Source organism: Tachypleus tridentatus, chromosome 1 (genome assembly GCF_004210375.1).
Source record: "Tachypleus tridentatus isolate NWPU-2018 chromosome 1, ASM421037v1, whole genome shotgun sequence".
Taxonomy (NCBI): domain Eukaryota; kingdom Metazoa; phylum Arthropoda; class Merostomata; order Xiphosura; family Limulidae; genus Tachypleus; species Tachypleus tridentatus.
In genome coordinates, this window is record NC_134825.1 from 67,527,968 (window position 1) to 67,551,715 (window position 23,748).

Genomic DNA, 23,748 nt, shown 5'->3' on the forward strand with positions numbered 1-23,748 from the left:
AAAAAAAGAACCTTGGAAGTTGCTCTAAATTAAAAACTTTGTTAATTTACATATTTACAGTGTTTGAAACATGATTGAAGAAAATACTGTAAGCAAGATTAGGCTAAAAGAAGTCTAACCAGAAAAAAATTATTTAAAATTAATCATCTTGTGCTTCTAAAATAATTAAAAAAAAACCTTCTCAAACCACACCTAGAGTAATATTTATTGGTTTCGAATACGTAAAACAAATTCGTCAATACAACTTTGTATAAGAATAGGTAATATTTCTCCCATCCTCAAAATGAATTTCAATTACATTTTTTTTAATGGCATAGGTAAACTTACTATTTTGGAATATATGTGATTTATTAGGTACAACTGATAAGTTGTTTTTCAAAACTCTTAACATGCCATTTTCATCTATTCTAGACAATTTATTATACTCCTAACAAACATCTACATGAGCATATATATTCTAATCACTATTAATGATATTAGAATTAAGATTAAACTATTGCAGCACATGTGAAGATATTACTTTGTTCAACTCATTTTAAATCAATATGTATGAACTACAAAATTCAATGTGTAGATTAAACTGAATTTTATACATTAATTTTTACCCATTTAAGCCAAGGTAGACCTGGACAAGATTTACTCATACTTGAGATCATGCCAAAAACATACTTTCTGGATTTAAACTTTGTTCATCAAAATTAGTACTTTTTGGCCCAGTGCCTTATAACTAACTCATCACTTCACACAGAACAAATACACAGCTTAAAAACTTAAGAAAATCATCCACAAGACAATTTAACCATACATATGTGCCTAATATCTTGATAATAGGATGTTTAAATCAACCCTAATGCAAGAGAGTTGACACTAAACTGGAATTAAAAACAAGTTACCTTACAATATTTATAGATATTATTAATGATTCCTCAGATACTGGTCTTAATATGTTTCTCATATAATCCTGCAGTGTTAATAGTAATGTTCAATTATATTCATGCATATCTCAACAGCCATGATTCCTGTAGTATCATTTTACAAGAGGATGCTAAATTTAAAAAACAAGGTCTGACCAAACATTTGACTTTGTTTCCTTAAAATTTATATTTATGATTAAAACATAAATGACTACAACCTTTAATTAAGGGTATTTGTACTAAAAGACATTTGAAACGAATATTTTAAGGTGTGTTTAAGAGGTATACTTTTATAACCTTTTAAGTTTGATTAATCATGTTTTCAGTGTTTTTTCACCAATCACATTTCAGACCTTTACAGTTATCTTTCACACCATGCACGCACACAAAAGATGCTATTAAATATTTAGAAAAATATGTTACACCAGTAAAACTGCACACACAGACAAAATCCTTTTTTTGAAATAATGCAGCTTGACAATTCAATTTTATGAATAGCAGCTTCTCAAATTCACAGATAACCAGTTAGCAGTGTAGTTGCTAGAAACAACTTAGAAATAGGATTAAGTGCAGGAATGGGAAATACAATTTTCAAATTAAGTTTCTTTTTAATGGCACATTTCAAAAATAATTACAGTTAATAACTCCCACTATTTTATATCTTCATGCACATACAAGAATTGAAGTAAAACAATTTTATGATTCAAGTTATGATTTTCAACAAACTTTGAAATTGAAATCTGGATAAATTGCACCTTCTTCAAAAAGTTAACTGGTTCTAAAGATTTTTGAACCTTCTATAATTTTTAAAAAAGTGAATAATAACCACTCCTGATAGTAATTAACATCTACTCAACAATGATTCTTCTTTCAGAAATCTACACATTGGGCTGCATGCACTCTGTTCATCACAGGAAACTGAACACAGATCTTGCTGTTTTAAGTACATAAACCTCATGCTGTCCCACTGGGGGACATAAGGGAAATAATCAGGCTATGTGTTTAGTAGTTACTTCTGAAATTACTTAATCATAATACCTGTACAGTTGAAAACCCACTAAGCATCATTTAATATCTAGCACCTGATAATATAATTACTACAAGCAGGCAAATACAAGTTTGAACTACAAGTTAACAATTCTTTAAATTAAGTACATGTGGTGTTATAAGTTAAACTAATAACTGCAGTTGTTAAGACAGATTTGTAAAACAAATTAAACACATTCAAGAAATACTTGTAATCTCATGAACCAGACTGTGAAATATACCCATCAAATGTTGTAAAAAATGCAAGTCAAACTTTAATTAAATTCTGTCTTTGAAAAACCTTTTGGTTAAAACAGCACCATTAATTAAACTTAGAGACATTTATGTAGAATACTTATTTCAAATGTTTAGCTATTAAATGTCACAATCAAATTAGACTTAAGACATAACCATCATTAAAAAAAAGTTTACAAAATAACCACCCATAGATAATTTCTCTATACTATGTAGAAACATTAAAATAATTTCACAAAGGCTAAAAACCATACAGCTTGTTCAAAAACTTACAAGGCATTGCAATAGGTTATTTTATATTTGTCCCACACTACCTAAAGTACCAAATCACTATATTCACTTTAATTTTGATGCTTTCAATAATCACCTAGCAACCAGATAAAACTTAAGAGTATGTCAATTTTTAAGTTTTATTCAATATTAGACTTTAAAGACAACTGATAGCTAAAAAAATAGTAACATGAATTACTTCTCGCATTCCCTAGACATTAATATCCTAGATAATTTTGATTTTAAATATAACAGAGCTACCCATTTGGTTGAAAAACTATCAAGATCCCTTAGGTTAATCCTTCAAATACTATTAATATGGTCAGTTAAAGCAAGAACTATTCAATACTATGGTGTTATATGCCCATATCCAATGATGTGCACTGCCTTTATGTTTTGGTCAAAATATATTGACTGAAAATCTCATAGAACTACTGATTTGTGTGTACAGCTTTATTATTAAGACCATTACACTTTGTAAGATAATTGTTTTAGACAATTGACCTATCTTTTGTTTGCTACTTCCATTACTTCTTCTGATTCAAAAATTAGACTGGCTATGCATGATACAAGTATTTTACTGTAAAACCTTGTTCATATCTAAAAGCAAACTGGTGACAGAAACAACTTCAAAGGTGGAATGGGTGGATCATACCTTACAACTTTAAGGTCACTTTACACAAGCAAAAATAAACCTTTTGCTCATTTCTTATCCATGTGTTTTTAATGGCAACTTTCAACTGACATAGATCAAAGTCATTTCCTATTATCAGCATGTTTTCTCTCAAAATACTTTGGAACTTTCTGCATCCCATAGAAATTTATAAAAAAAACTAAATTAAAATAAAAGACATTGGAATTTTCTCTATTCTACACTAGTTTCTACAGATGCCTTATAGTTCATAACAATTTAAGAAACTCAGAAACATAGCAATACCATTTTATTATATGATTACCACATAAGTAGCATTTCCACATACTTTATCCTACAAGTTTTGCAGTCAACAGTCAGGTTTACAATGTCCTTAAAAGTTGCTAACAAATATACTATGTTTACAACAAATGTCATAAGGAATGTTGTGTTACTATGCTTGATAGGTAAAAAGGTATAAATATTCTTCAACACTCATAACATATGTATAAATATTATTTTGACAATTAACAGGATATCTACATATTCAAATCCATTTACTGAAGAAAGCTTTTAGATCCAATGCTGAAACGGTCATCAAGCGACTTGAAAAGTATCCTCAGAACAAGGCTAAATGGCAGTAACATAACAATAGCACAGTCTGTACATGTTACTGCCATATTATTCTTGATATTTAAATTTCATCTGAGGAAACACTTCTGGGGTAATCACCTCAAGAAGGATAAGGTATTGGATCTGAAAGCACATTTTACTATGTAGATATTGTTTATTGTCAGAGTTTTCAAGAAAAAGTTCCTTAAAACAGTTACAAGTTTTAGAGGATATTTGATGTAAATGTCTTGGTGAATCAGCTCTATGTTAAAGTCACATGTAAAAACAGTGACATAAACTTAAAACTGAAATTTTGTGAAAGGGATAATCTACTAAACCTTATTTTCCACTACAAATGTTCTTTTGTAATAAATACTAGACACTGAAAATAAACAAAAACATGTAGTTTATATTTTAAGAGTCTAAATTTAAGACTACACTGCCACAAGTAAAATTACTGGTAATAACTTAATTTCTACTTAAGTTATACTAGGCCTTAATTAGAGAATGAAATATAAAAACCCAAAAATGCATATAATCAAATTAATACCTTAAAAACCTAAACTTGGTTTTTATTTCTTTTCATGTTTACTGTGTGTAAACTGCTAGTATCTTGGACTTCATATTTGTTGCATATAACTGGGAAGAAACTGTAGAATAACCTACATAAAAGCAATGAATGAGGCTGGAAGTTATTTAAAAAAAAAAAGCTTTGAGTCTTTAGAGAAACTTATAATTTATCAACTCATTAACATCTTTAAGAATGTCTAACAGAACAAAGTTCTGATCATTGACAACCAAAGAAAACAAGCAGCACACAACATATCTTTTGCCTCTATATCTTTCTGGGATTACAGCCAAAATAATACTCATCTCATTTTCTCAGATCATCAAAAAACTTCTCAAGATATGTAAATTACAAAAAAGCAACTTAGAGAGCTATCTAAACCCCCAAAATGTAGTTTCTCATTATTTTGCATGGTAATGTTCAAACCAAAACCCATGTAGTCAAGTTAAACTTGTTACATGTAGAAATCCAATAGTACTTCATAGCATAATAGCTCCATCTCTCCTTCTGTCTTTATCATTATACAATTCAGTTGGTGGCATTCTTGCTAGCAATGATGGCCTCTTCACCAACAGCAGAGAGCACTGTCACCTGGTTGGGAAATGATGAAATATTAACTTCTTAATAATGTTAAAAGCACCTTCTGCAAGCTGGTGAACAGAAACAAAATATGTACCTTGAAGTTATAAAAAAAACTCTCCCATAATTTTATTGTGGAATGACTATAAGCTAACCACTTACAAGATGTGCAATGTCAGTTTCCCATCAACATGATACACATCTTAATCTTCAAATAGTAAATTAAAAATAACAATATGTGAATAAATTGTTTAAAAGTAGTTCACAATTCAAATCTGTATTAGGTTAATGTAATCTTATAATGGCAATTCTATAAACAAAACAGGAAAAATAAGCAATGAGAATTATGACTGGCTTTGTAAAATGCTTTCACACCTAATCACTGGTTGAAAATGTAAAAGGACACTTTGAAATGAAAATACAGCAAAACTGTTAAATATTTCAGAGCCAAATAAACATTTTAGAGAAAGGAATCTTCAACAGTCTCCCTAGACATAAAAACAAAACACAGTAGTGTACAAAACATAAGGTATTAAAAATAAACTACTTCAAAACCACCACATATGTTAAAACCAGGACCAATGTCTTGAACTACAAAGTGGATCCAACAATTACAGAAAATAAGCCATAGTGATGATGCCGAGAACATCTAGAAAAAAATAACGAGCAATGATTTGAAGTTAATGAAGACTCAAACTTCCAGCCACATCTCAAAATAAACAGCTGTATTTATCGGAAAAATTGCCCAAAAATAGGAACACAGTAAATTTGTCTATGACCACATGCAAACAGCCCAGTGGACTTCTGCCTTTGTTCTGTTAAGTGTACACTTGGAAACCATTGGTTTAAAATGTTAATGAACTAATGGAAAGTTGCACAGAAGAGAAAAGAAACTGTTCTCCAACTAATCAGTGATGACGAGAAAACCCACTTGTTGAGAAAAAAAAAAATATATATATATATATATATATATATGTAAAAATGGCTGGTTTGGGTTGAGAAAATATTTTGCTCCTCTACATGTTTCTCAATGCAAACCAACCATTTTTACATATATATTGTTCTTCGACTAAGTTTAATGTCTTAGAAACATCACAGTAAAGCCACTTAAAAATCAGGGGAAGTAGATAAATTGTGATTACAAAAAGAAATATTTATTATTCTGTACTAGTATATTAAATTGTTCAATACATATGACTTTCCATTTTTAAAACTGGCAACGTTGCATAGTTCTCTAAAAAAATTAAGTACCAGTAGAAAAGCATATGACTCGAATACTGCTGACCATACAAAACTGTGGAACTTGTTAACCCTTATGATGTAGGTTGAGTAAAAAAACTAACAAGAACAGTTTCCACGATCTTAATTATTTACAATTTCTTAATGGTTATTGATGTATTTAAAAACAAAAAATCCAAAGGTTTACAAGGACTTTATAATGATGCAAGTAACATCCACAAAAATATTGTAAATAACTAATACATTTTAACAACAACAAAAAGCCAGATTAAATTACAAAACCACTTCCTCTTTGCCAATCACCATAAACATGTTGGAAGTATTGAATTTTTATAACTACAGAGAAAATTGTTTTGCATATAAAAAATTAACGGTATTTTGTATTTGAATGCAATAAATTTGGAAGATGTAAAAGCAGTATTGCATATTTAATTAAATGTAATTACAATAGTTACATAACGTGCACAGACTACTTATGTATGATGTTTGGCAACAAGAACAGCATGTCTTAATAACTATGACGTTAAACCGATACTGGTTAAAATCTATTCCACAACACATAATACCCCACTTAACCTCTCGTACAAGATATTTTGAGCCAAATGGTCTGATCAAAAATGACAACTTAATCAACTTAACTAATAAGGGACAGATCTAACACTGTTTTCTAAACCTGGTACTTGGGACAAGTATTAAAACTCAATGATGGTACTGATACTCAAAGTGTTTATAAACAAATGAAAATATTCATGCAAAACACTGCTGCCTGAGATGGGACTCTGAGGGGTAAATGATATATTCCCCAATTATATTTTTTCTTCACAATGCATAGTACTATCTACACCCACCCTCTCTTACACATATGGTTATATCATACATGCCCCCTATTCTGACATATATATACATTTCATTAAACTTCAACAGAGCAAAACAGATAAGAGCAAACTGAGAAACTGATGTGTATTTTTAAAAGACTTATGTACACACTAACATATGTAAAAGTGATTAAAACTTAAATGTTTACAATCGTCAATAGAATCTCAAATTGTAAAGTAATTTTCAAATATGTACGAGACAAGTAAGTAGTTACTTTACTCTTATCCATACTACTACAGGTTTTCCCATGGACATGTCATGTTTATAAACATATTCAAAATGTTATTGAACTACAGTTTTATGTCAATTACTTTACTAACAAACTGTAGATAATAATTCAAAGTTTAATATTATACCTTAAATAATTTCTTAATTTAAAAGTAAATATCAACACAAAATTCATACATACTGATCTGTGTGTGTGTGTGTGTGTGTCACATGGTATGTTTGGTCAGATTACATTTTACGATGCCTACAATACAAAGTCTATAGTTTTTTTATAAAACAAATTCAAATTAAAGAAGTTAAAATATAACAAATACCTCCTACTTTCTCTATTTGCTGAGATATGTAATGTATTTAGTAAATTTATCAAAGTAACCCTGTCCCCTCTTCCATTTCTATATATACTTCATTAAGTATACCCACTTCACTCCATTGTGTGTGTATAAGTAATTGAAAGCTCAGTTTCCCCTACATAGTTATCTCAGTCTTTGTAAGGTAACTGTCACTAGAAACTGCTACATTCGACAAAGATTAGCAGTTTAAAGCAAGCAAGTACAGACTAACAATAAGTAGTAGAGATCATTGTTTTCTATATTTCTTTACTTACTGTTTTGTGTTTTAACAAAAATGGATAATTTGGTGGTTACGAGCTGAGTGAAATCCACCTAGTCTGTTGCCACATAGTCAAATTAGTCATTACAAAATACATATTTTATATAAAAAACAAAAAACCTTGAATTGAGAAACTAATCTGCAACTTAAAAGAAATTCTGAAATTAACCAACAGACCTATAAATGGAGATTTATAAATCTATTCAAGATTATGTGGGAAAAATCTGCACAAACAGCAAGTTGTCAGACATCTATAAGGAAATTTCAGCCAAAACATACTGTTGTAAGGATTACAGATCTTTTTTGAAAATAGTACATTTTTTTTTCTTCTAAGGATATATAAATATGTAATTTACTCATCTTTTCACCAAGCATCAACAAATACAAACATTTACTTCCATGATCAGTATGCAGACCCAATGGTTGCAATGACTATAGGTAATGTAAAATGAGGGTTAAAAATGACTGTGATACATCAACAATAAATTTGTAAAGGCTAAAGGAGAAACAGCTGCTTTAAATTTTTGTTTATTACCTTTAATTCCTGCATATTATTTGTCTGCCTATACATATATTAGTTCAACTTCTGCATGTTTCTTTAATATCCAAACACATATAATCAAAAATAGGCTACTGAATTTAGTGCATCAACTGAAATGTACCTAGGCCTACAACATTATATTTATGAACTCTTCAATTATATTTAGTTGGTAACTCCAAAAATATTTTAATAATTTAAGTTTCATAATACATATATTATTCACAAATAACACTTACACTGGCAGCAGAATATTATATAAAAAATGTTTTTCACATTTTTCAGGAACATAGTCTTGGGACTAAAAGTTCCTAGTCTAGCTTATTCATACCTTGGTATATTTTTAATTGGTGTTTGATGTAGATCTGGTACAAATAATTTAAATAATACACTGCTCTTTCATATATCCAATACAGTAGCACAATGACCAATCAAAATACAGGAAAAGTTAGAAAAGCAACTCACACCAGAAAGACTTCAGCATAACTCTTTCCCATACCAGAAGATTCTTTATTTTTTCTATTATAGAGGGAGTATTAAAAGTTTAAAAATTTTCATGATACTTAAAAAACAGAATTTTAAGACCCATACAAACCACAGGTAATTATTTCAAACATTCTCTACCATTATACCTTTTTGATTTTAAAACAACTAATGAAAGCATTTATAAAGATTAAATTTTCAAACAGCACTAATGATTTCTTTTTGTTTATGTAATAACTCTGGGGTGTTTACAATACTTGTAAGATACTTATCTACATTTTCTACTATGTTCTGTATGTTGAAAAAAAAATTCAAATGAAAACTGTCAGAAACGACTTCCTTTTCACTGAAACACCTGAAGAGTGGGGCAGTCACAAATATAGTGTTATTTGTTAAACAAGTGATAAAATGTGTCAGGATCAGGTATTTCCATACATTTTTACAGAACTTACCATATTTCTATTCTGTGGCTAACAAGGGAGAGTGAATATGCTTTAGTAGGAGGGGGCTAAGAATTTGGTGACAAACCACTGTGAAGCAATTGCTTTAATTAAGGTCATTACAAAAGAAAATATTAAATCACCCTTAAAAAAAAAAAGTTACTCACAATAACAGTTGCATCATCTCTACCATAATCCTCTCTTATTTTCTGTCCCAGTTCACCTTCAGGTAATTTTAGGTCATCTCGAGTGTCTCCTTTGTCATCCATCAAGGAAACATAACCATCATCACTGATGTCTATAAGCTGTTTGTTAAATTAATAGTTTAAAATTTTAATAATAATGTTTGGATATGTCAGATTCTGAAAACAAATAATTTTTGCTTATGATACAATCAGCCAAGGTAAATGCCCATTCTGGGTGAAACTCAATTTAATACGTCATCTATAAGGTTCTCTAGTTTACTGATTTTATAACCCAGAAACCAACACTTCTTAATTCTTGATAACTACTTCAATAAAACACAAAATAGCAGATGTATAGAAAAACCTAATTTTTATCAAAATATTTAACAGCCAAACTCTTATTTTTAGTTTAGTTTCTTTTGAATTTCATGCACAGCTACACGACGACTATCTGCGCTAGCTGTCCCTAATTTAGCAGTGTAAGACTAGAGGGAAAACAGCTAGTCATCATCACCCACTGCCAACTCTTGGGCTACTCTTTTATTAATGAATAGCAGGATTGACTGTCACATTATAATGCCCCCACAGCTAAAAGGGTGAGCATATTTGGTGTGACAGGATTTGAACCCGCGACCCTCAGATTACAAGTCGAGTGCCTTAACCCACCTGGCCATGCTGGGCCTAGTCTTCTTTAAAAAACAAACTAAAAAAAAGGTACAAAAATAAATGTTTCATTGAATAAAATTCTATTTCCTTTAAAAAATAATCCATCAAAATATCTCTAACAGTAATTGTTCTCATAAAGAAATATACATGAAATACTTAACCACAGTTTTCAGTACTCCTTTCAATACATACCTGGAAATCACTGCGATTAACATTAGGGACATCAATGTTATGAGTTGAAGGACACAAATCCTCATATTTTTTATTGGTGAAGATGTCTAGACCCACAAGATGTACCTGAGAACAAGAATAAATTCTATAAATACTGATATATTCACTTTATTGCATTAAATCATGTCTTGACAAATCCTGGTTGCCAGAGAGACTAAAAATTTCATTGTGGCTCCTAGTATTTTCTCCTATTTTATTCATCTGGAAGGTTATGTTAAATAAAAATTCAATCTAAAACAATTCTGGACTTTTAAAAGTATCACTATTTTTGCATTCTTCAAGTCCTAAATTAAACTGTTTCTAGGGATTTAATAGGAGATTCAGCACATGTTTTCCCAGAATGAAGTGTTGCCAGTTATACATGTTACTAATTTTGAACTCTGTTTTTTATTCTTTCTCTCAGTTCAAACAATCAATGCATGTTTAAAAACACAGACAAAACAAAAGGCAATTATTTCAGGCAATACTAAAGTGGCTGTTGTTACTGTAATCTTTAGCACACACTCATTACTATGAGAGTAAATAATCCATACTTTGATCATCGACACTGGTCTAGAAAAAACAAAACAACTGTGGATAACTGAGGTGCCAGTGTATCTCACTATATAGCCTGTTGTTTAGTCTAAATAAAAATTGTCAATATGTTTAAGTTTTTTGCTTTAAATTATGATCTTTTTACTGCCATTTAATAACATTTTCATAAAAAATTATAATAGCCATCACAATCACAATAACCATAAAAACCAAGTGTGAGTCATACATGTGATTTCTTTGAATTTTGCAAGTTATACATGTCCAATTCCATTTTTTCTCCTATAATCCTCTTTTGGCTGCACATTCCTGTTTTAGTTGAATTTAATTGCTAACATTAGGCATAAAAAGTTCCCAAATCCCCACACTTTTTCTCCTATAGATACACTGTGCATTCACATCCTATTAACGTCCCTGGAAAACAAAAAAAATTAGCACAATTCTAAGCTTGAGATTTATTATGAAAATGTCTTTGTTAAAACAGACTGAGGATACCTATTATATTTAGGGAACATGACAATGTATAACTTGGCAATATACCAACAGTCTGAACATGCATGCACCTGTGGTTAAAGGAAACCCACCATGCAGCCTAAAACAGCAGACAACTGAAGTTGAGTGAAATCATATGTATTAGTATACTATATTCTTAACTAGTCAAATAAAGTTAACCAAGCTGCAAATACTTTGTATTTCTGTTTTAACAGATAAAAAGAGAAAAAGGCAAGAGTACACCTAAACCAGGAAACTTATGATTTGAACACACACCAGACCCAACATGTGAAAATGTTGAATATTATGCAAAATTAATTTCTGAAAAACAATTTCTCCAAAACATGTAAATTATTGTCTAGAATTGTAATAGCATAATTATTTTAAGAAAATCTTGGGAAAAGAAAAATGGTGGATAATCAAGGTACTAGAGCAACCCACATTTCCAGTACAAACAGTATTTAAGTTAGATTAAGCAAACCTGGCTCTTGAGTTTCAGAGCTGGGTCCTACATCTGAAAATCTTTGTTGAAACCTGCATTAAATATAGAAACAGATGAAAGTTTGTCATTGATGTTGTAATTAGAAAACATCAGCATGAAGAAAGTTGCACTAATTTAGATTTAAACAAAACCAGTTCAATCTCTATGAGGAAACTTGAAATAAAACCCATTAAAAAACTCAAATATATATCTAATTTCTCACACATGTATCTGATCATAGCTTTCAATAATGAAAAGGATAACAACAGCAGAGAAAGTTTCATTTCTGAGTTCTCCATTTCTTTGTATGTTAAACACAGTCCTTCTAAAACTTGTTCAGTCATTAGTCTTAGCAGTCACACTGCTTAATTCTAACAAAGCTCACTAATAACCACAGGTGTAAAAGTACTAGAATGTTACTCAAGTACAAGTATTCATCCTGAAATTTACTTGAAAGTAAAAAGAAAAAAATACCAATGAATAATGAAGTAACAAATGTAAAAAGTATATTCATCTGCAGTTCTCTTGAACCCTACATGTATGTTGTGAGTTGTAAGGTCTGAGAACAAAACTCTCTATGGAATGAAATTACCAAACTGCATAAACTATTAGTGAATAGAAGAGATGCAAGATTTGTCATTCTTTTAGTTAACTAGAACACAGTTGTTATTTAAAATTGATTAATATGGTATTCACAACTATACTTGAAATTTCAGGCAATTGTGCATGAAGTTATAACAGCAATGCCAATAATGAATATTGTACAAATCTTATTTCAGAATAAATTATACAAGGAATTAAAAAAAATGAAAAACAATCATTCAAATTTGTGATCAAAATTTCTTATTCAACTGAAGAGATGCTTGCAGGCAGCAGAGGCAGAGAGTAGATGTTCAAACATTTGGCTATATTAGGTCAGCTGGATAAAGTCTTGAAAACATCTATACCATTAACAGAAAATAACAGATGTGCCTCTAGGTTCTTCTTCCCAAAGTTTTGCTGTGACTTCAGAGTTCCCCTGCACACCCTATGTTTTGACTGCCTACTGCAAATGAGTTTTGAGAAGAGTAACAAAATATATAAAATGAAAGGTAGTTAAAGTACAAGTAATTACTTAAGTTAAAGTATTTGAAGTCAACTTATTTTTAAAGAGTAGATACTTGAAAAAGTTAATGTTCTGTACTCTAACATTTGTTTTAACATTTGTGTTTGTTTCAGTTAGTTTGATGCATGTAATATATTGTTGGCTCTGTATTGTGGAAGTCTCAGTATCTAAATTTATAGAATCAATAATACATTTTACAAAGACAAATGAATCTTTGAACATCGCTGAAGTTAAGAATTTTGCCTGATGAATACGTAAAGGTAAGCCATCACAAAACACCAAGAGAGAAGAGGATATTGTTGGTCAGCTACAATCAGTATATTATAAGCCTCAGGAGCTATAACTGTGATTAACAGTTATTAATAAGAAAATTACAACAGAATTTGACCAGGAACATTTACAGATTTCATACATTACGAATTTCAATGAATTAACTTTGGATGCAAGTGTTTCTCCAAGAACATTAAATATCTTTGTTGGCAAAAAGCTTTTAAGCAGTGTGAGGCCAGCAAAAAAAACAAACAAAAACTGTTAATGTAAATTGTATTGTTGTTTATATATTAAAATACATTTGTCTCAAGAAAGCAAAATTGTATGTAAAGTTACTTTGTTACCTATACACCTCTGCTGTTCATTGTCAATAACTTATTTTTCACTTTTGATTACACTTTTCTTTGCCGTTCAAGTGCATTTTACTTTCTTACAAGCAAATCTTTGACCCTCCTAACATTGTCATATTTCATGCTTATCCATTGGAGTACCACAAATTAAGCTCCAAAGCCATTTTGATATTCTCAGTAAGGTGTGTACTTTGAATAAAACAACAATACTCAATTAACATTACATTTATTAGTCAGTTCACAGAGAAGCCACTAAGCAGCTCCATGCAAATTTAAAGGAAATGTTCTTCACCATATCACACTCTTCTTTTAGGAAGAAAGTTCAAAGAGGTCAATTCAAACAAAATCTTTGAACAGAGGAACAAATGTTGCCTACAAAACTCTTTGTAGGGTCAGTGACAGCACATAAAGCTCAACTAAAGCATTGCCAAAGAACCCCACTGCAACAGCAAGGTGTTTTGATACAGCCACAATGGTTTCCTATGAGATAACAATGCTTCTCAGGTCTATTTTCCATGGAAGCAACACCTATGCATCAGAAGCTACCAACATGAAAACATTATCACCTAAAAAACAGAGCCTTTTCAATTGTGGTTTATCAGATCAATAGATGTAGGATTATTTATGATCTCTCAGTAGTTAAAAACAGTAGCTCCAGATTGCATAACTATCAGCACAAACTCAAAGATTGGTGGGTAGTTCAGACACATACAGGCTTTGTACCATATATCATGATAATACAAAAAATGTGAAATTCAGTTCCTAGTTGTTATTTGAGCACCCAAAAGTCACTACTTCAGCCAATAAATACAAGCTATGTTCTGGCTTTGACATCTGACCTGCTAAGCAGGTGCAGGAGCCTGCTGAAACGCAATGTAGTTTAAAAGTGTGGGATACCCACGAAAGGTATCCCAGGCTCATTTATGAGCCTTTAGTGCCACATGGCAGACAGGATTTCACAATGGATGAGGATACTGTGGAAAACATTGAGGTTTTAGGAATACACTGAGCAGCTGCCTAGACAATACAGTCAGCCACTGCTGCCATGAAGTTGTCTATCAATGGCTTACAGATGATGGCAGGATCAAGTTCTGAAAGAGCAGTGAAAGAAGGACACTTGGCATCAATCACAGCTAGTCTCTCTTAAAATGACAGGAAAATGATTACTGTTCCATGGGTTACTGTTAACCCTTTAAAAAAGTAAGAGAAAAGTAAAGGGGAGCAGACAAAGACCGACTATATGCATGAAAATAAGCATATGAAATCAGTACTGAAAAGAGATTGTAATCCAAGAGCAAATGTTGTATAGAACAACCCCTACTAGCAATATCAGCACCACCACAGAGGAGATTATGTCCATTAAAATTCTCTAGGATTAAAGAGGGAGATAACTGCTGAATGAGAGCATCAAGGTCTGACTGATTATAGGTCTCTTCAGGAGCCGGGTAGAGAGAACAAATAGTGATGGTAGGACCCAAGGAAAAATGGACGGCTGCAGCCTTCAAGGGTTTATCGAGTGGCAAAGACAAGGTGGGCACATGCTGATCAACTAATAGTGTTACCCCTTCATGCACTCATCCATCATACAACATGTCATTTCTATACAAATAAAACTGCTGAAGGGTGACTGCATCAGCAAGTTTCAGAAAAGTTTCTTATTAGGAAACACACACAGGATGGTAAGAATCAATCAAATCCTTAATGTCATCTATATTCGAATGGAAAACCTGACAATTCCACTGTATCAAGTTGGTTGCTTAATGTTTTATACTGCAAAGCAACTAGGCTATCTGTGCCAAACAACTGGTAAAAATATTAAAAGTAAACTTATTAAAATTTGTAAAAACAAATCATGTTAAAAGAAAAAGTAATTTTTAAATCAAAAACTTAAATAGCATTAAAAAGGCCAATGGAAATTAAAAAACCTAAATGTTTCTAACGTGGACAGTGTCACCATTGCCAATGATACTGTCCAATGTCAGAGGTAAACCTTGGGACAAAACATCAAAAATGGTGCTGTCTTTGAGTCATAACAACAGCATGACAGTAAAATGTAGATTATTATGAGCTGAGTGTCACACAGACCACACATTGGTGCATCAGTCCCAGATATGAGAAAATGAGTTAAAAACTATGACCAATGCATAGTCTAGTTAGGACAACTTCTTTCTGATCCTTATGGAAACAAGATTGCCAAAGACCAGAAGAGGATTTTATCTGGAAAAGCTTGTTTTCACATTGCTCACTCTCGAGTTGACTGCCAACTGGCACAGAGCCAAACCTTGAATATAGGACCATAGTCCATGTATGGAACAGGTACAGCAGTGATAGCATCAGAGAAAATGCACTTAGCTGCAGTGTCAGCAAGCTTGTTCCTGCAATTACCAACATGGCCTGGTATCCAGAACTGAATAGAAGTAGATGTTAAAGAAAAATAGTCCAGTCAGTTTTGAATATTGGTGAAACCAGGGTGAGAACTAATGTGAAGCAATTCCAGGGCCAGTAGAGAACTAAGCGAGTCAGTACAAATAATACAATTCAAGTATTGCTTAGCTTCCATGTGATCTAGGACAAGAGAAATGGCTTATAGTTTGGCAGTGAACACAAACTGTAGAAGAGATTCTGTGCACCATCACTGAACCACAACAAACCATGGCAGGGCCCACAGACTCACCTGATTTTGAACCATCAGCATAAATGGGAATAGAAGGATGGTTCAAAAAATGTTCAGCAAATAAAAGACAGTACTTGCAATCAGGAGTATCTGTTTTTCTCAGATGACTTAAAGAAAGGCCACATTTGGGGTTGATAATGAACCATAGTGTGATAGGCTGACCAGTGAATACAGCAGTGTTATCCAAGGACAAACTCAATTCATCCAACTGTGCCTGGATAACAAGGCCAAAAGGAACAATGACAGATTGTCTGTTCTGAAAAAGCACTGCCCATTGAAGAAACAAAACATAATCCCAGGTAGAATGCTGTGGGAAGGAATAAAGTTTTGAAGCATACAGTAAAGGCAGTTGCAAATGGCTGAGGTATAGAGGAAGTTCATGAGACTCAGTGTACAAACCCTGGACTGGGGAAGTGCAGAGCTGAAGCCCTGATAAAGAACAGGGTCCAGCATCTTCAAGGACAATATCCTGGCACAGCACATAGACCAGAGACCCATAGTCCAGTTTGGATTAAATAAGAGAATGATATATTTTTAGCACAGAACAGCAATCTGCTCCCTCAAATGGTGGAAGAGAGAACACGGAGGATGTTCAGTGCTCTTGTACATTTGACTCGTAGCTGCTTGAAGTGTGGTATAAAGGTCGGTTTACAGTCAAAGACAAGCCCTAAGACATTTGCCTCGGGGACCACGGGAAGCACAAATTCAACGACAGAGTTCAGGATTTGGGTGAATACCCTGTTGGTGGCAAAAGTGCATGCAAAAAATTTGAGAGAGAGAAGTTAACACTTTGCTGTGATCTACTTCAGTAAACGATTGAGGGCAGTCTGTAGCTGCCACTCAAAACTCATGTTTGACAAGTTACACGAGATGCGAAGTCATTGACATGGAGCCTGTTTGCAACATTAAGACGGAGTTGTCCAGTGATGACATTAATTTTATACTGAAAATTGTGACACTCAAGACACAGCCCTGAGGGACTCAAGTTCCTGTAGGAAATAATGTGAAAGTGTCAAAACCACAAGAGCTTGGAATTGCCTTCCTATTAAAAATTTAATAAGAATAGGCAAATGGTCACACAGCCCACAGAAGTAGAGGTCTTGCAAAATGCCATTCCTCTATGTAGTATCATAAGCCTTCTTGTGTCAGTATTCTTTGACCTTGAGATTTGCTTGAGAAATACTTCTCTGATCAATATTTCAAATCAAATCAGATGGTCCATAGTGGAACTTTCATTGTTTGAATCCATACTGGGTTGGTGAGAGGAGGTTGTTTGATTTGAGGAATCAAACAAGACAAGCATTAACCATCCTCTCTAAGGTCTTACAGAGGCAGTTCTTCAAAGCAATTGGACGGTAGTTCAAAGGAATCTTGAAATCCTTCTCAGGCTTAGAGAAAGGAAGGACAATATCTTAGCACCATGCATCAGGAAAAATATTCTCCTACCAGATCCAATTAAAAACAAACAGAAGAATAGCAAGAGAAGCAGGAGGTAGATGGTGCAGCATCTCGTAGTGTACATCATCAGGTCCAATAAACATACTACCAGGCTGTGAAAATCCAGCTTGAGTTCCACCAGTGTAAAGGGGCAATTATAGTCATAATAATGATCAGCCTGAAAGGAAAGAGGTGATCACTTTACCAGAGTCTTGATGGCTAAAAAGGTGGACGATGAAGCAGAAGTGCTAGAGACTTTTGCTAAGATGGACCCAAGGAAATGCCCGTACCCAGAACAAAAGGAAGTTGATCTGGGAGTCTGCTGGAATGAATGGTAGAAACAGAGATGGGTGTTGCATCAATTCATCAACTTTCTTAACCATAGAGGTCAAAAGACTTTTCATGTGGTTTGAGAAGATTCTTTCAGAGGCACAGAGAGATCTGTCTGAATTCCTATTGTAGCAGTGGAACAAAGTACAGCAGCATACATCTGAGATGGACTGGTGGACAGCAACTTTTGAGCCTTGGGGTAAGAAATGTGAATCGTTTTCAAATTCTGTACCTCTTTTTCTTCCAACCACCTGGGGCAAGAATAAAAGTAAGATGGGTGAGAGCCACTACAATTAATGTAATGAGGGTATTTCACACACATAGGCATCGTGATCCTTGCCACTGTGACAAGCACACATCAAAGAACCACAACATGTCTTGGAGTGACCAAACCTCTGACATTGGAAATATCTGAGAAGGTTCAGAATGTATGGCTGTATCTTGCAATTAAGATAACCTGCCTTGACAGTAGCAGGAGAGCATGGTGATGCAAACATCAAAATAAGGACACTGGCCAGCATCATAATTTCATCTTTGTGAGTAGAGATGCACTTCACTACAAAAACTCCTTGGGTGGAAAAATCAGTGAGGATCTCCAACTTAGGAATGTTATTCAAATTCCTTGTGACGAATTCAAAGTAGCATGGGGAGGAACCTCAATGGGTATATCCCCAATGGCCTTCAAATGTAAACAGGAGCTCATTGTGTTTTGGGGTGGATGTTTCCACCAATGTCACCAGATTGAAGCTTTTTGACTGATTTAGGAGAGCCCTCAAGTCCCTTCTGATTAAAAAAGGGAGATATTTAGACATTTACCCTAAAGATTTGTCTGATAAAGAGTGCAATATTAGAAAATGAGATACAGATGTTGAGGTTGAAGATTGCTGTTCAAAATCTTCCAGATGCAATCATTTACAAATGGTCTATTTTTCACTATTTTTTTAAGTTCTTATTAGGGGATCCCTCTAATCCCTTCCAAATAAAAAAAAAAAAAAGGGGAGATATCTGCCCTCAAGGATTTCTTGGAATAAGGAATGCATAATTAGAAATCAAGGTACAGAATCCGACAGTGAAAGTAAATGTATAACAGTCATCCGAGATTATGTTTTTTTTTTCAATGTTTTCATTTTTTATTATTTTTTCATGAATGGGGGTATCCATAATAAAGGCAATACATTACAGTGCCCACTGACCCCACCCACCATGGAGCCCTACAAGAGGATGCACTGCAATGCCAAACAAGGCCACTGCAGCAACACCAGGATTTTGTGAGCACTATACTTGAATACCATAATCAGATACAATGTCTACGACACTCACCAAAAATGTCCAAAACTGGTACTCAGTTGACCCTAGCCTATGTGGACCAGCTAATTGACTCTGGGGAGGCAAGGCCACACATCTACAGGAATTCAAGGCCAAAATGGTGTGTTAGGGTTGAACCTCAACCACCACTTTCTCGGGTTGCCACGCATGGCAAACATGGGTGGATGTTCAGATCCCAGAGGAGGTAAACTGAAAGTAATGAAAATTTCCTGTGAGGTATCCTCACAACATACAAGAATCCACCTCGATGGTTAAACTTAAATGGAGATAAGAGAAACTGAAGTGACTTCCTCATGCAGTTTGCTGATGTTTTTATAGCCTAGATGACCATCTGTGTTCAACAAAGTATCAGTTTTTGTTTTGCATTTTCTATCCTACCACTAACTGTATTGAATGCTTTCAGAGTATCCAGGATGTTACCAGCACTGAAATTCAGGGTATGTCAAAAAAAATAGAATAAATCAATTTTTAATGGATGCTTGGTATCCTTAAATAGCTCTTGGAAAGAAAGATGGAACCCCAAGACACTGTATGGGCTTTGGATGAACAAATTTGACAACAAACAGAGACTTTCCCTAACTGTAAATAGAAAAATGATCACACGTGTCAGAAAGCACTTGGTAAAACAGACTACACACCTGGTCTCTCTCAATTCAAATTGAAAGATGACAACAAACTTATAACAGCTTTCATTCAAAACTTTCTTAGTGGCAGTCTCTGTAACATAAATGCCATTCTTGAGAGACTGATGAATCTTACTCTTATGAGTACTATATATGAGAGATACACCTCAGAAACATGTACCATTTAATTTTTATCAGAAACCACTTTAACCATATGATTATGACAATGTAACTAGGTATGCAACCCCTGTGAAAAGTTCTTTACAAAAATGAAACCAGCTGAAGAAATAATTTTATATATCTCTGGTACAATCCTAAGTTTATGTGATTTTTAGAATAATTTAATCTCATTTTTTCCCATTATTTATAATAAAACAATAATAATTAAATGTAGTAATATGCACCCAGAATCAGAATGGTTCACAAGCAATGTGATTTTCATTTCAAGTATTAAAATGCTATTTATTATCTTATAGTTTAACTTTCATTTGCAAGATCTTTAAAACCTCCTAAATAAATATTTTTTTTTTTAAGTAAATGTTTATATTTTCCATTTTCTCTATTAAATTAACTCCAAATATTACACTATGTAACACAAATTTTGTTCCTAGATAGTATGTATTACTTCTTAGTTGCTTATGTTGTAAAAGTACAGAAAATGGTCATTATTCCCTTTTGTGATCTGGATAATGAAATTTAGAAATTAACCTATTTTCTATGTACAAATTTGCATATTTTCATTTACATATGAATCAAGATTTATATTTATTTATACTAAAGTTACACAAAAATGAACAAAAACGTTTAAAAGGGAGTAGTTTTTCAAGAGTTGCGGCCGTTAAGTCACTTTTACATATCAGCCCCCAAATATAGTCTCCCATTGTTATATGCTCCTAGGTCATAAAAGCAAAGTTTGAAGAGAAAAATAAGTCTTTTCTATTTACTTTAGGCATAAGCAATTGGGAAATAACACTTTCTGCCCAAGAACACGAAAAAGTAAATATTTTGTTACATAGTGTTAATCAAACATACAGTTCAATGAGACAGTTAAACTTAAGAAATGGAAATATTTATATACATTTTAAAATACTCAGATTTTTTTCTCATATGCATAATTTAACATCTATCTTTTCAGTTAGTTTATTTTTAATTTTCCTTTCCAAAGTTTTGTCTTTTATTCTTGATTCAGGTAGCCAACCTGTTCCTGCTAATGTGACCCCTTGGTTGTAACAGGTATTACACAGCAAAGGTTGTCCACTGCAAATAATAGTACTATAGCTTTACCATTAATTCTAAAGCCTGAGTGAAGCTGAGTAGGCTTCTACTTCCTAATCTCCAGTAGAAAACTTCTATGCAGCTGGACTAATTTGGGCTTCAAAATGAACTCGGAAATGTCTCTAGATTGTGCAGCTCAATTTACTCACTGTCATTATATAATTGAAGTCCAAAACAGAAAAATAAACTGAACAGTAAAAGAAATAACACACATGATAATTGAAACAAATGCTCCTTTATCAGTTTTCCTGATACTTGTATTGCATGCTTGCTGTTTATAACTCTTGCTACTGTATTCACTGCTATATTAAAAAACTGAAATATAACTTCCTTTGCAATACATCAAAGCAAGAATGATTAGTTCTTTCAGAAAGAAGTAAACATGGAAGTTAATATATCTAAAACAACCAAACTACTTGCCAACTAAACAGATAGGAAATAAATATTGTACACAAAACCAAGTGTGGTGATTTGGATAGATGTGTGAATATCATCCTCACACCCACAAACCATATTTACGAGGAAAAAAAAAAAAAGGATGGTCTGATTACCCATGATTCTAGAAGGCAATAAAAATTTTAATTTTGAGAATCAGTAGCTGGATCTTTAACCTGTTCCTGCATCAGGCTCTCTGGACCTTGTTACATTACTATAATAAAAAATACTAAACTTCTAACTCATTACTAGTTAAATAAGCTACCACAATCAAAATAAAACTCACTTAATTTGACAACTTGAAATATTTAACACTAATGTGCTGTGCAATTTAGTTTCTTTGTAATTTGTTTCCATATAAAAATTCTAGTTAAATAACAATCAACAAACCAAAATACAGATTTAGTTATTACACGAGGTAAATATATACACATACAGAAAAAACAAAAGCATCAAATTACCTTAGCATGACCATGCTTTCCCGTTTTTGAAGTGCTCATTTCCATAATTTTACAAGGGCGGTTCTTCAACATCACATATCCATTTTTACGCAGAGAGGAGCACTGAACAGGGTACGTTTGGGAAGCACCAGCACTTGCCTTATTATAAATAGGATCATCTTCCATTTTCCTCTTTTATTGTAATTCTAAAATGAGAGACGGAAATAGGTTACCAAAAAATTACTTTTTAACCAGTCAGACATTAAGACTATAAGACCCACACATCTGATTCACAATTTAATCCAATACTTGTTTATTTGTCAAACAATGTGACACAAATTTGGAATATTGTCAAGTTCAAAGCCTACTTACATCATAAGTTAATCACTACTTCCAGGATTTTATATGGGTTATCAACAAATTAATAAAAACATGTTAAATAACCATGATTTCATAACAGGATAAACTTACACTTAAAATTATAAATTATTTCTCTCCATTTTACCAGTAATTAAGAGAGACATAGAAAAACATAATAACGTGAAATATTCTTTGTCTAATTAAATGTTAAAGTAAAATTAAATTAGACATTATCAACTTCATATTTCTGCTACAATGATAGCAATAAAAACTGAAATATGCTTAAGAAAACAAGCTTGCTGGTTATGCAGCTATTTTGTTTTATGACTCATAAGTAAGCAACTACCATCACACTTGCATGTAGCTTTGATCATTTAATTTTACTACTAGTAAATATATACTACCAAAACACTGCCTAACCTTACCATCTTAAAATAGATCTACAACTTGTAATTGCAGCACAGATTATAATTGTCTACTAATACTAGTGTAGTACTGCTATCAGTTTACACCTGGTATTTCTAATACATACAGTGTAAAGTAAAACCAAATACTAAAATGTACTTTAAGTGTAGTACAACTACCAGTAGTAGGCACTAATAATAATAGCAATGCCAATCAGGAAATCATTTGATTTAGTCACTAACTGGCAATGCGGTAAACCTTCGTATTTAGCTTTAAAATATTTCACAAAAAATGCTCACTTTACATTAGGTTACTTAAAAATAACTGAAGAGAATGAGAGTATATTATATGAAAAAGAAACGACTGTCACTCCTACTCGTACGTATCATAGAGCCGATATCCGCGCTTTGTTTCTCCCAATATGGCGACCCAGTACCACGATGACAAGAAAATTAGGCTTAACATATAATGACAAACTTTCTTTTTTTTTACTCTTGAATCATAAATACCACTTTTAACTATTGCCAATACCGTAGGTTACTCGTTCTACCATTGTATTGCAAGCATAAAGATAATACATGCTACTAACGCAGCTTTAATACAAGCTAATGATTGAACGAAAAATGACATAACGATATTACTTCACAACTCATTTAACTTACATGCAACTCCTGCAGATGCTTATAATCTCACGATAAAGAAAGTCGTTGTACTCGCCTTCTCGACACTAAATTTTTCTACATTGCTTGGAAGGTAATAATCAAGATAATGCGGTATGCTCTCTAAACTTTTAAAACAAACCCAGATGGCGCTACGATATAGCAAGTATCTCCTGAGAGAGAGGTTTCACTTATGTTACTTTTT

At 32.7% G+C, this 23,748-nt stretch overlaps 1 protein-coding gene across 4 annotated transcripts; it reads right to left on the reverse strand.

Moving 5' to 3' along the window:
• Nucleotides 1-191: 191 nt before the first annotated feature.
• LOC143251041 (eukaryotic translation initiation factor 5A-1-like) lies at nucleotides 192-23,703 on the reverse strand. 4 transcript variants are annotated; one of them, XM_076502358.1, is made up of 5 exons: nucleotides 23,547-23,703; nucleotides 22,141-22,325; nucleotides 10,312-10,416; nucleotides 9,436-9,573; nucleotides 192-4,867 (listed from the first exon to the last, which is right to left on the reverse strand). In XM_076502358.1, the coding sequence occupies exons 2-5, from the start codon at nucleotides 22,303-22,305 to the stop codon at nucleotides 4,805-4,807; spliced, it is 471 nt and encodes a 156-aa protein (XP_076358473.1). In that variant the 5' UTR covers nucleotides 22,306-22,325; nucleotides 23,547-23,703; the 3' UTR covers nucleotides 192-4,804. The 4 variants fall into 4 exon arrangements, with proteins under 4 accessions (XP_076358473.1, XP_076358492.1, XP_076358500.1 ...); XM_076502377.1 differs by lacking the exon at nucleotides 23,547-23,703 and adding an exon at nucleotides 23,267-23,540; XM_076502385.1 differs by lacking the exon at nucleotides 23,547-23,703 and adding an exon at nucleotides 23,261-23,529.
• Between the last annotated feature and the right edge of the window lie 45 nt (nucleotides 23,704-23,748).

What these genes read in the sequence shown, in the direction of transcription:
- LOC143251041 (XM_076502358.1), bottom strand. Translation starts at nt 22,305, where the DNA reads ATGGAAGATGATCCTATTTATAATAAGGCAAGTGCTGGTGCTTCCCAA. An exon ending in TTAATCGCAGTGATTTCCAG is followed by an intron (nt 9,574 to 10,311) that starts GTATGTATTGAA and finishes TTTAACAAACAG; the next exon opens with CTTATAGACATCAGTGATGA. An exon ending in GAGATGATGCAACTGTTATT is followed by an intron (nt 4,868 to 9,435) that starts GTGAGTAACTTT and finishes TTTCCCAACCAG; the next exon opens with GTGACAGTGCTCTCTGCTGT.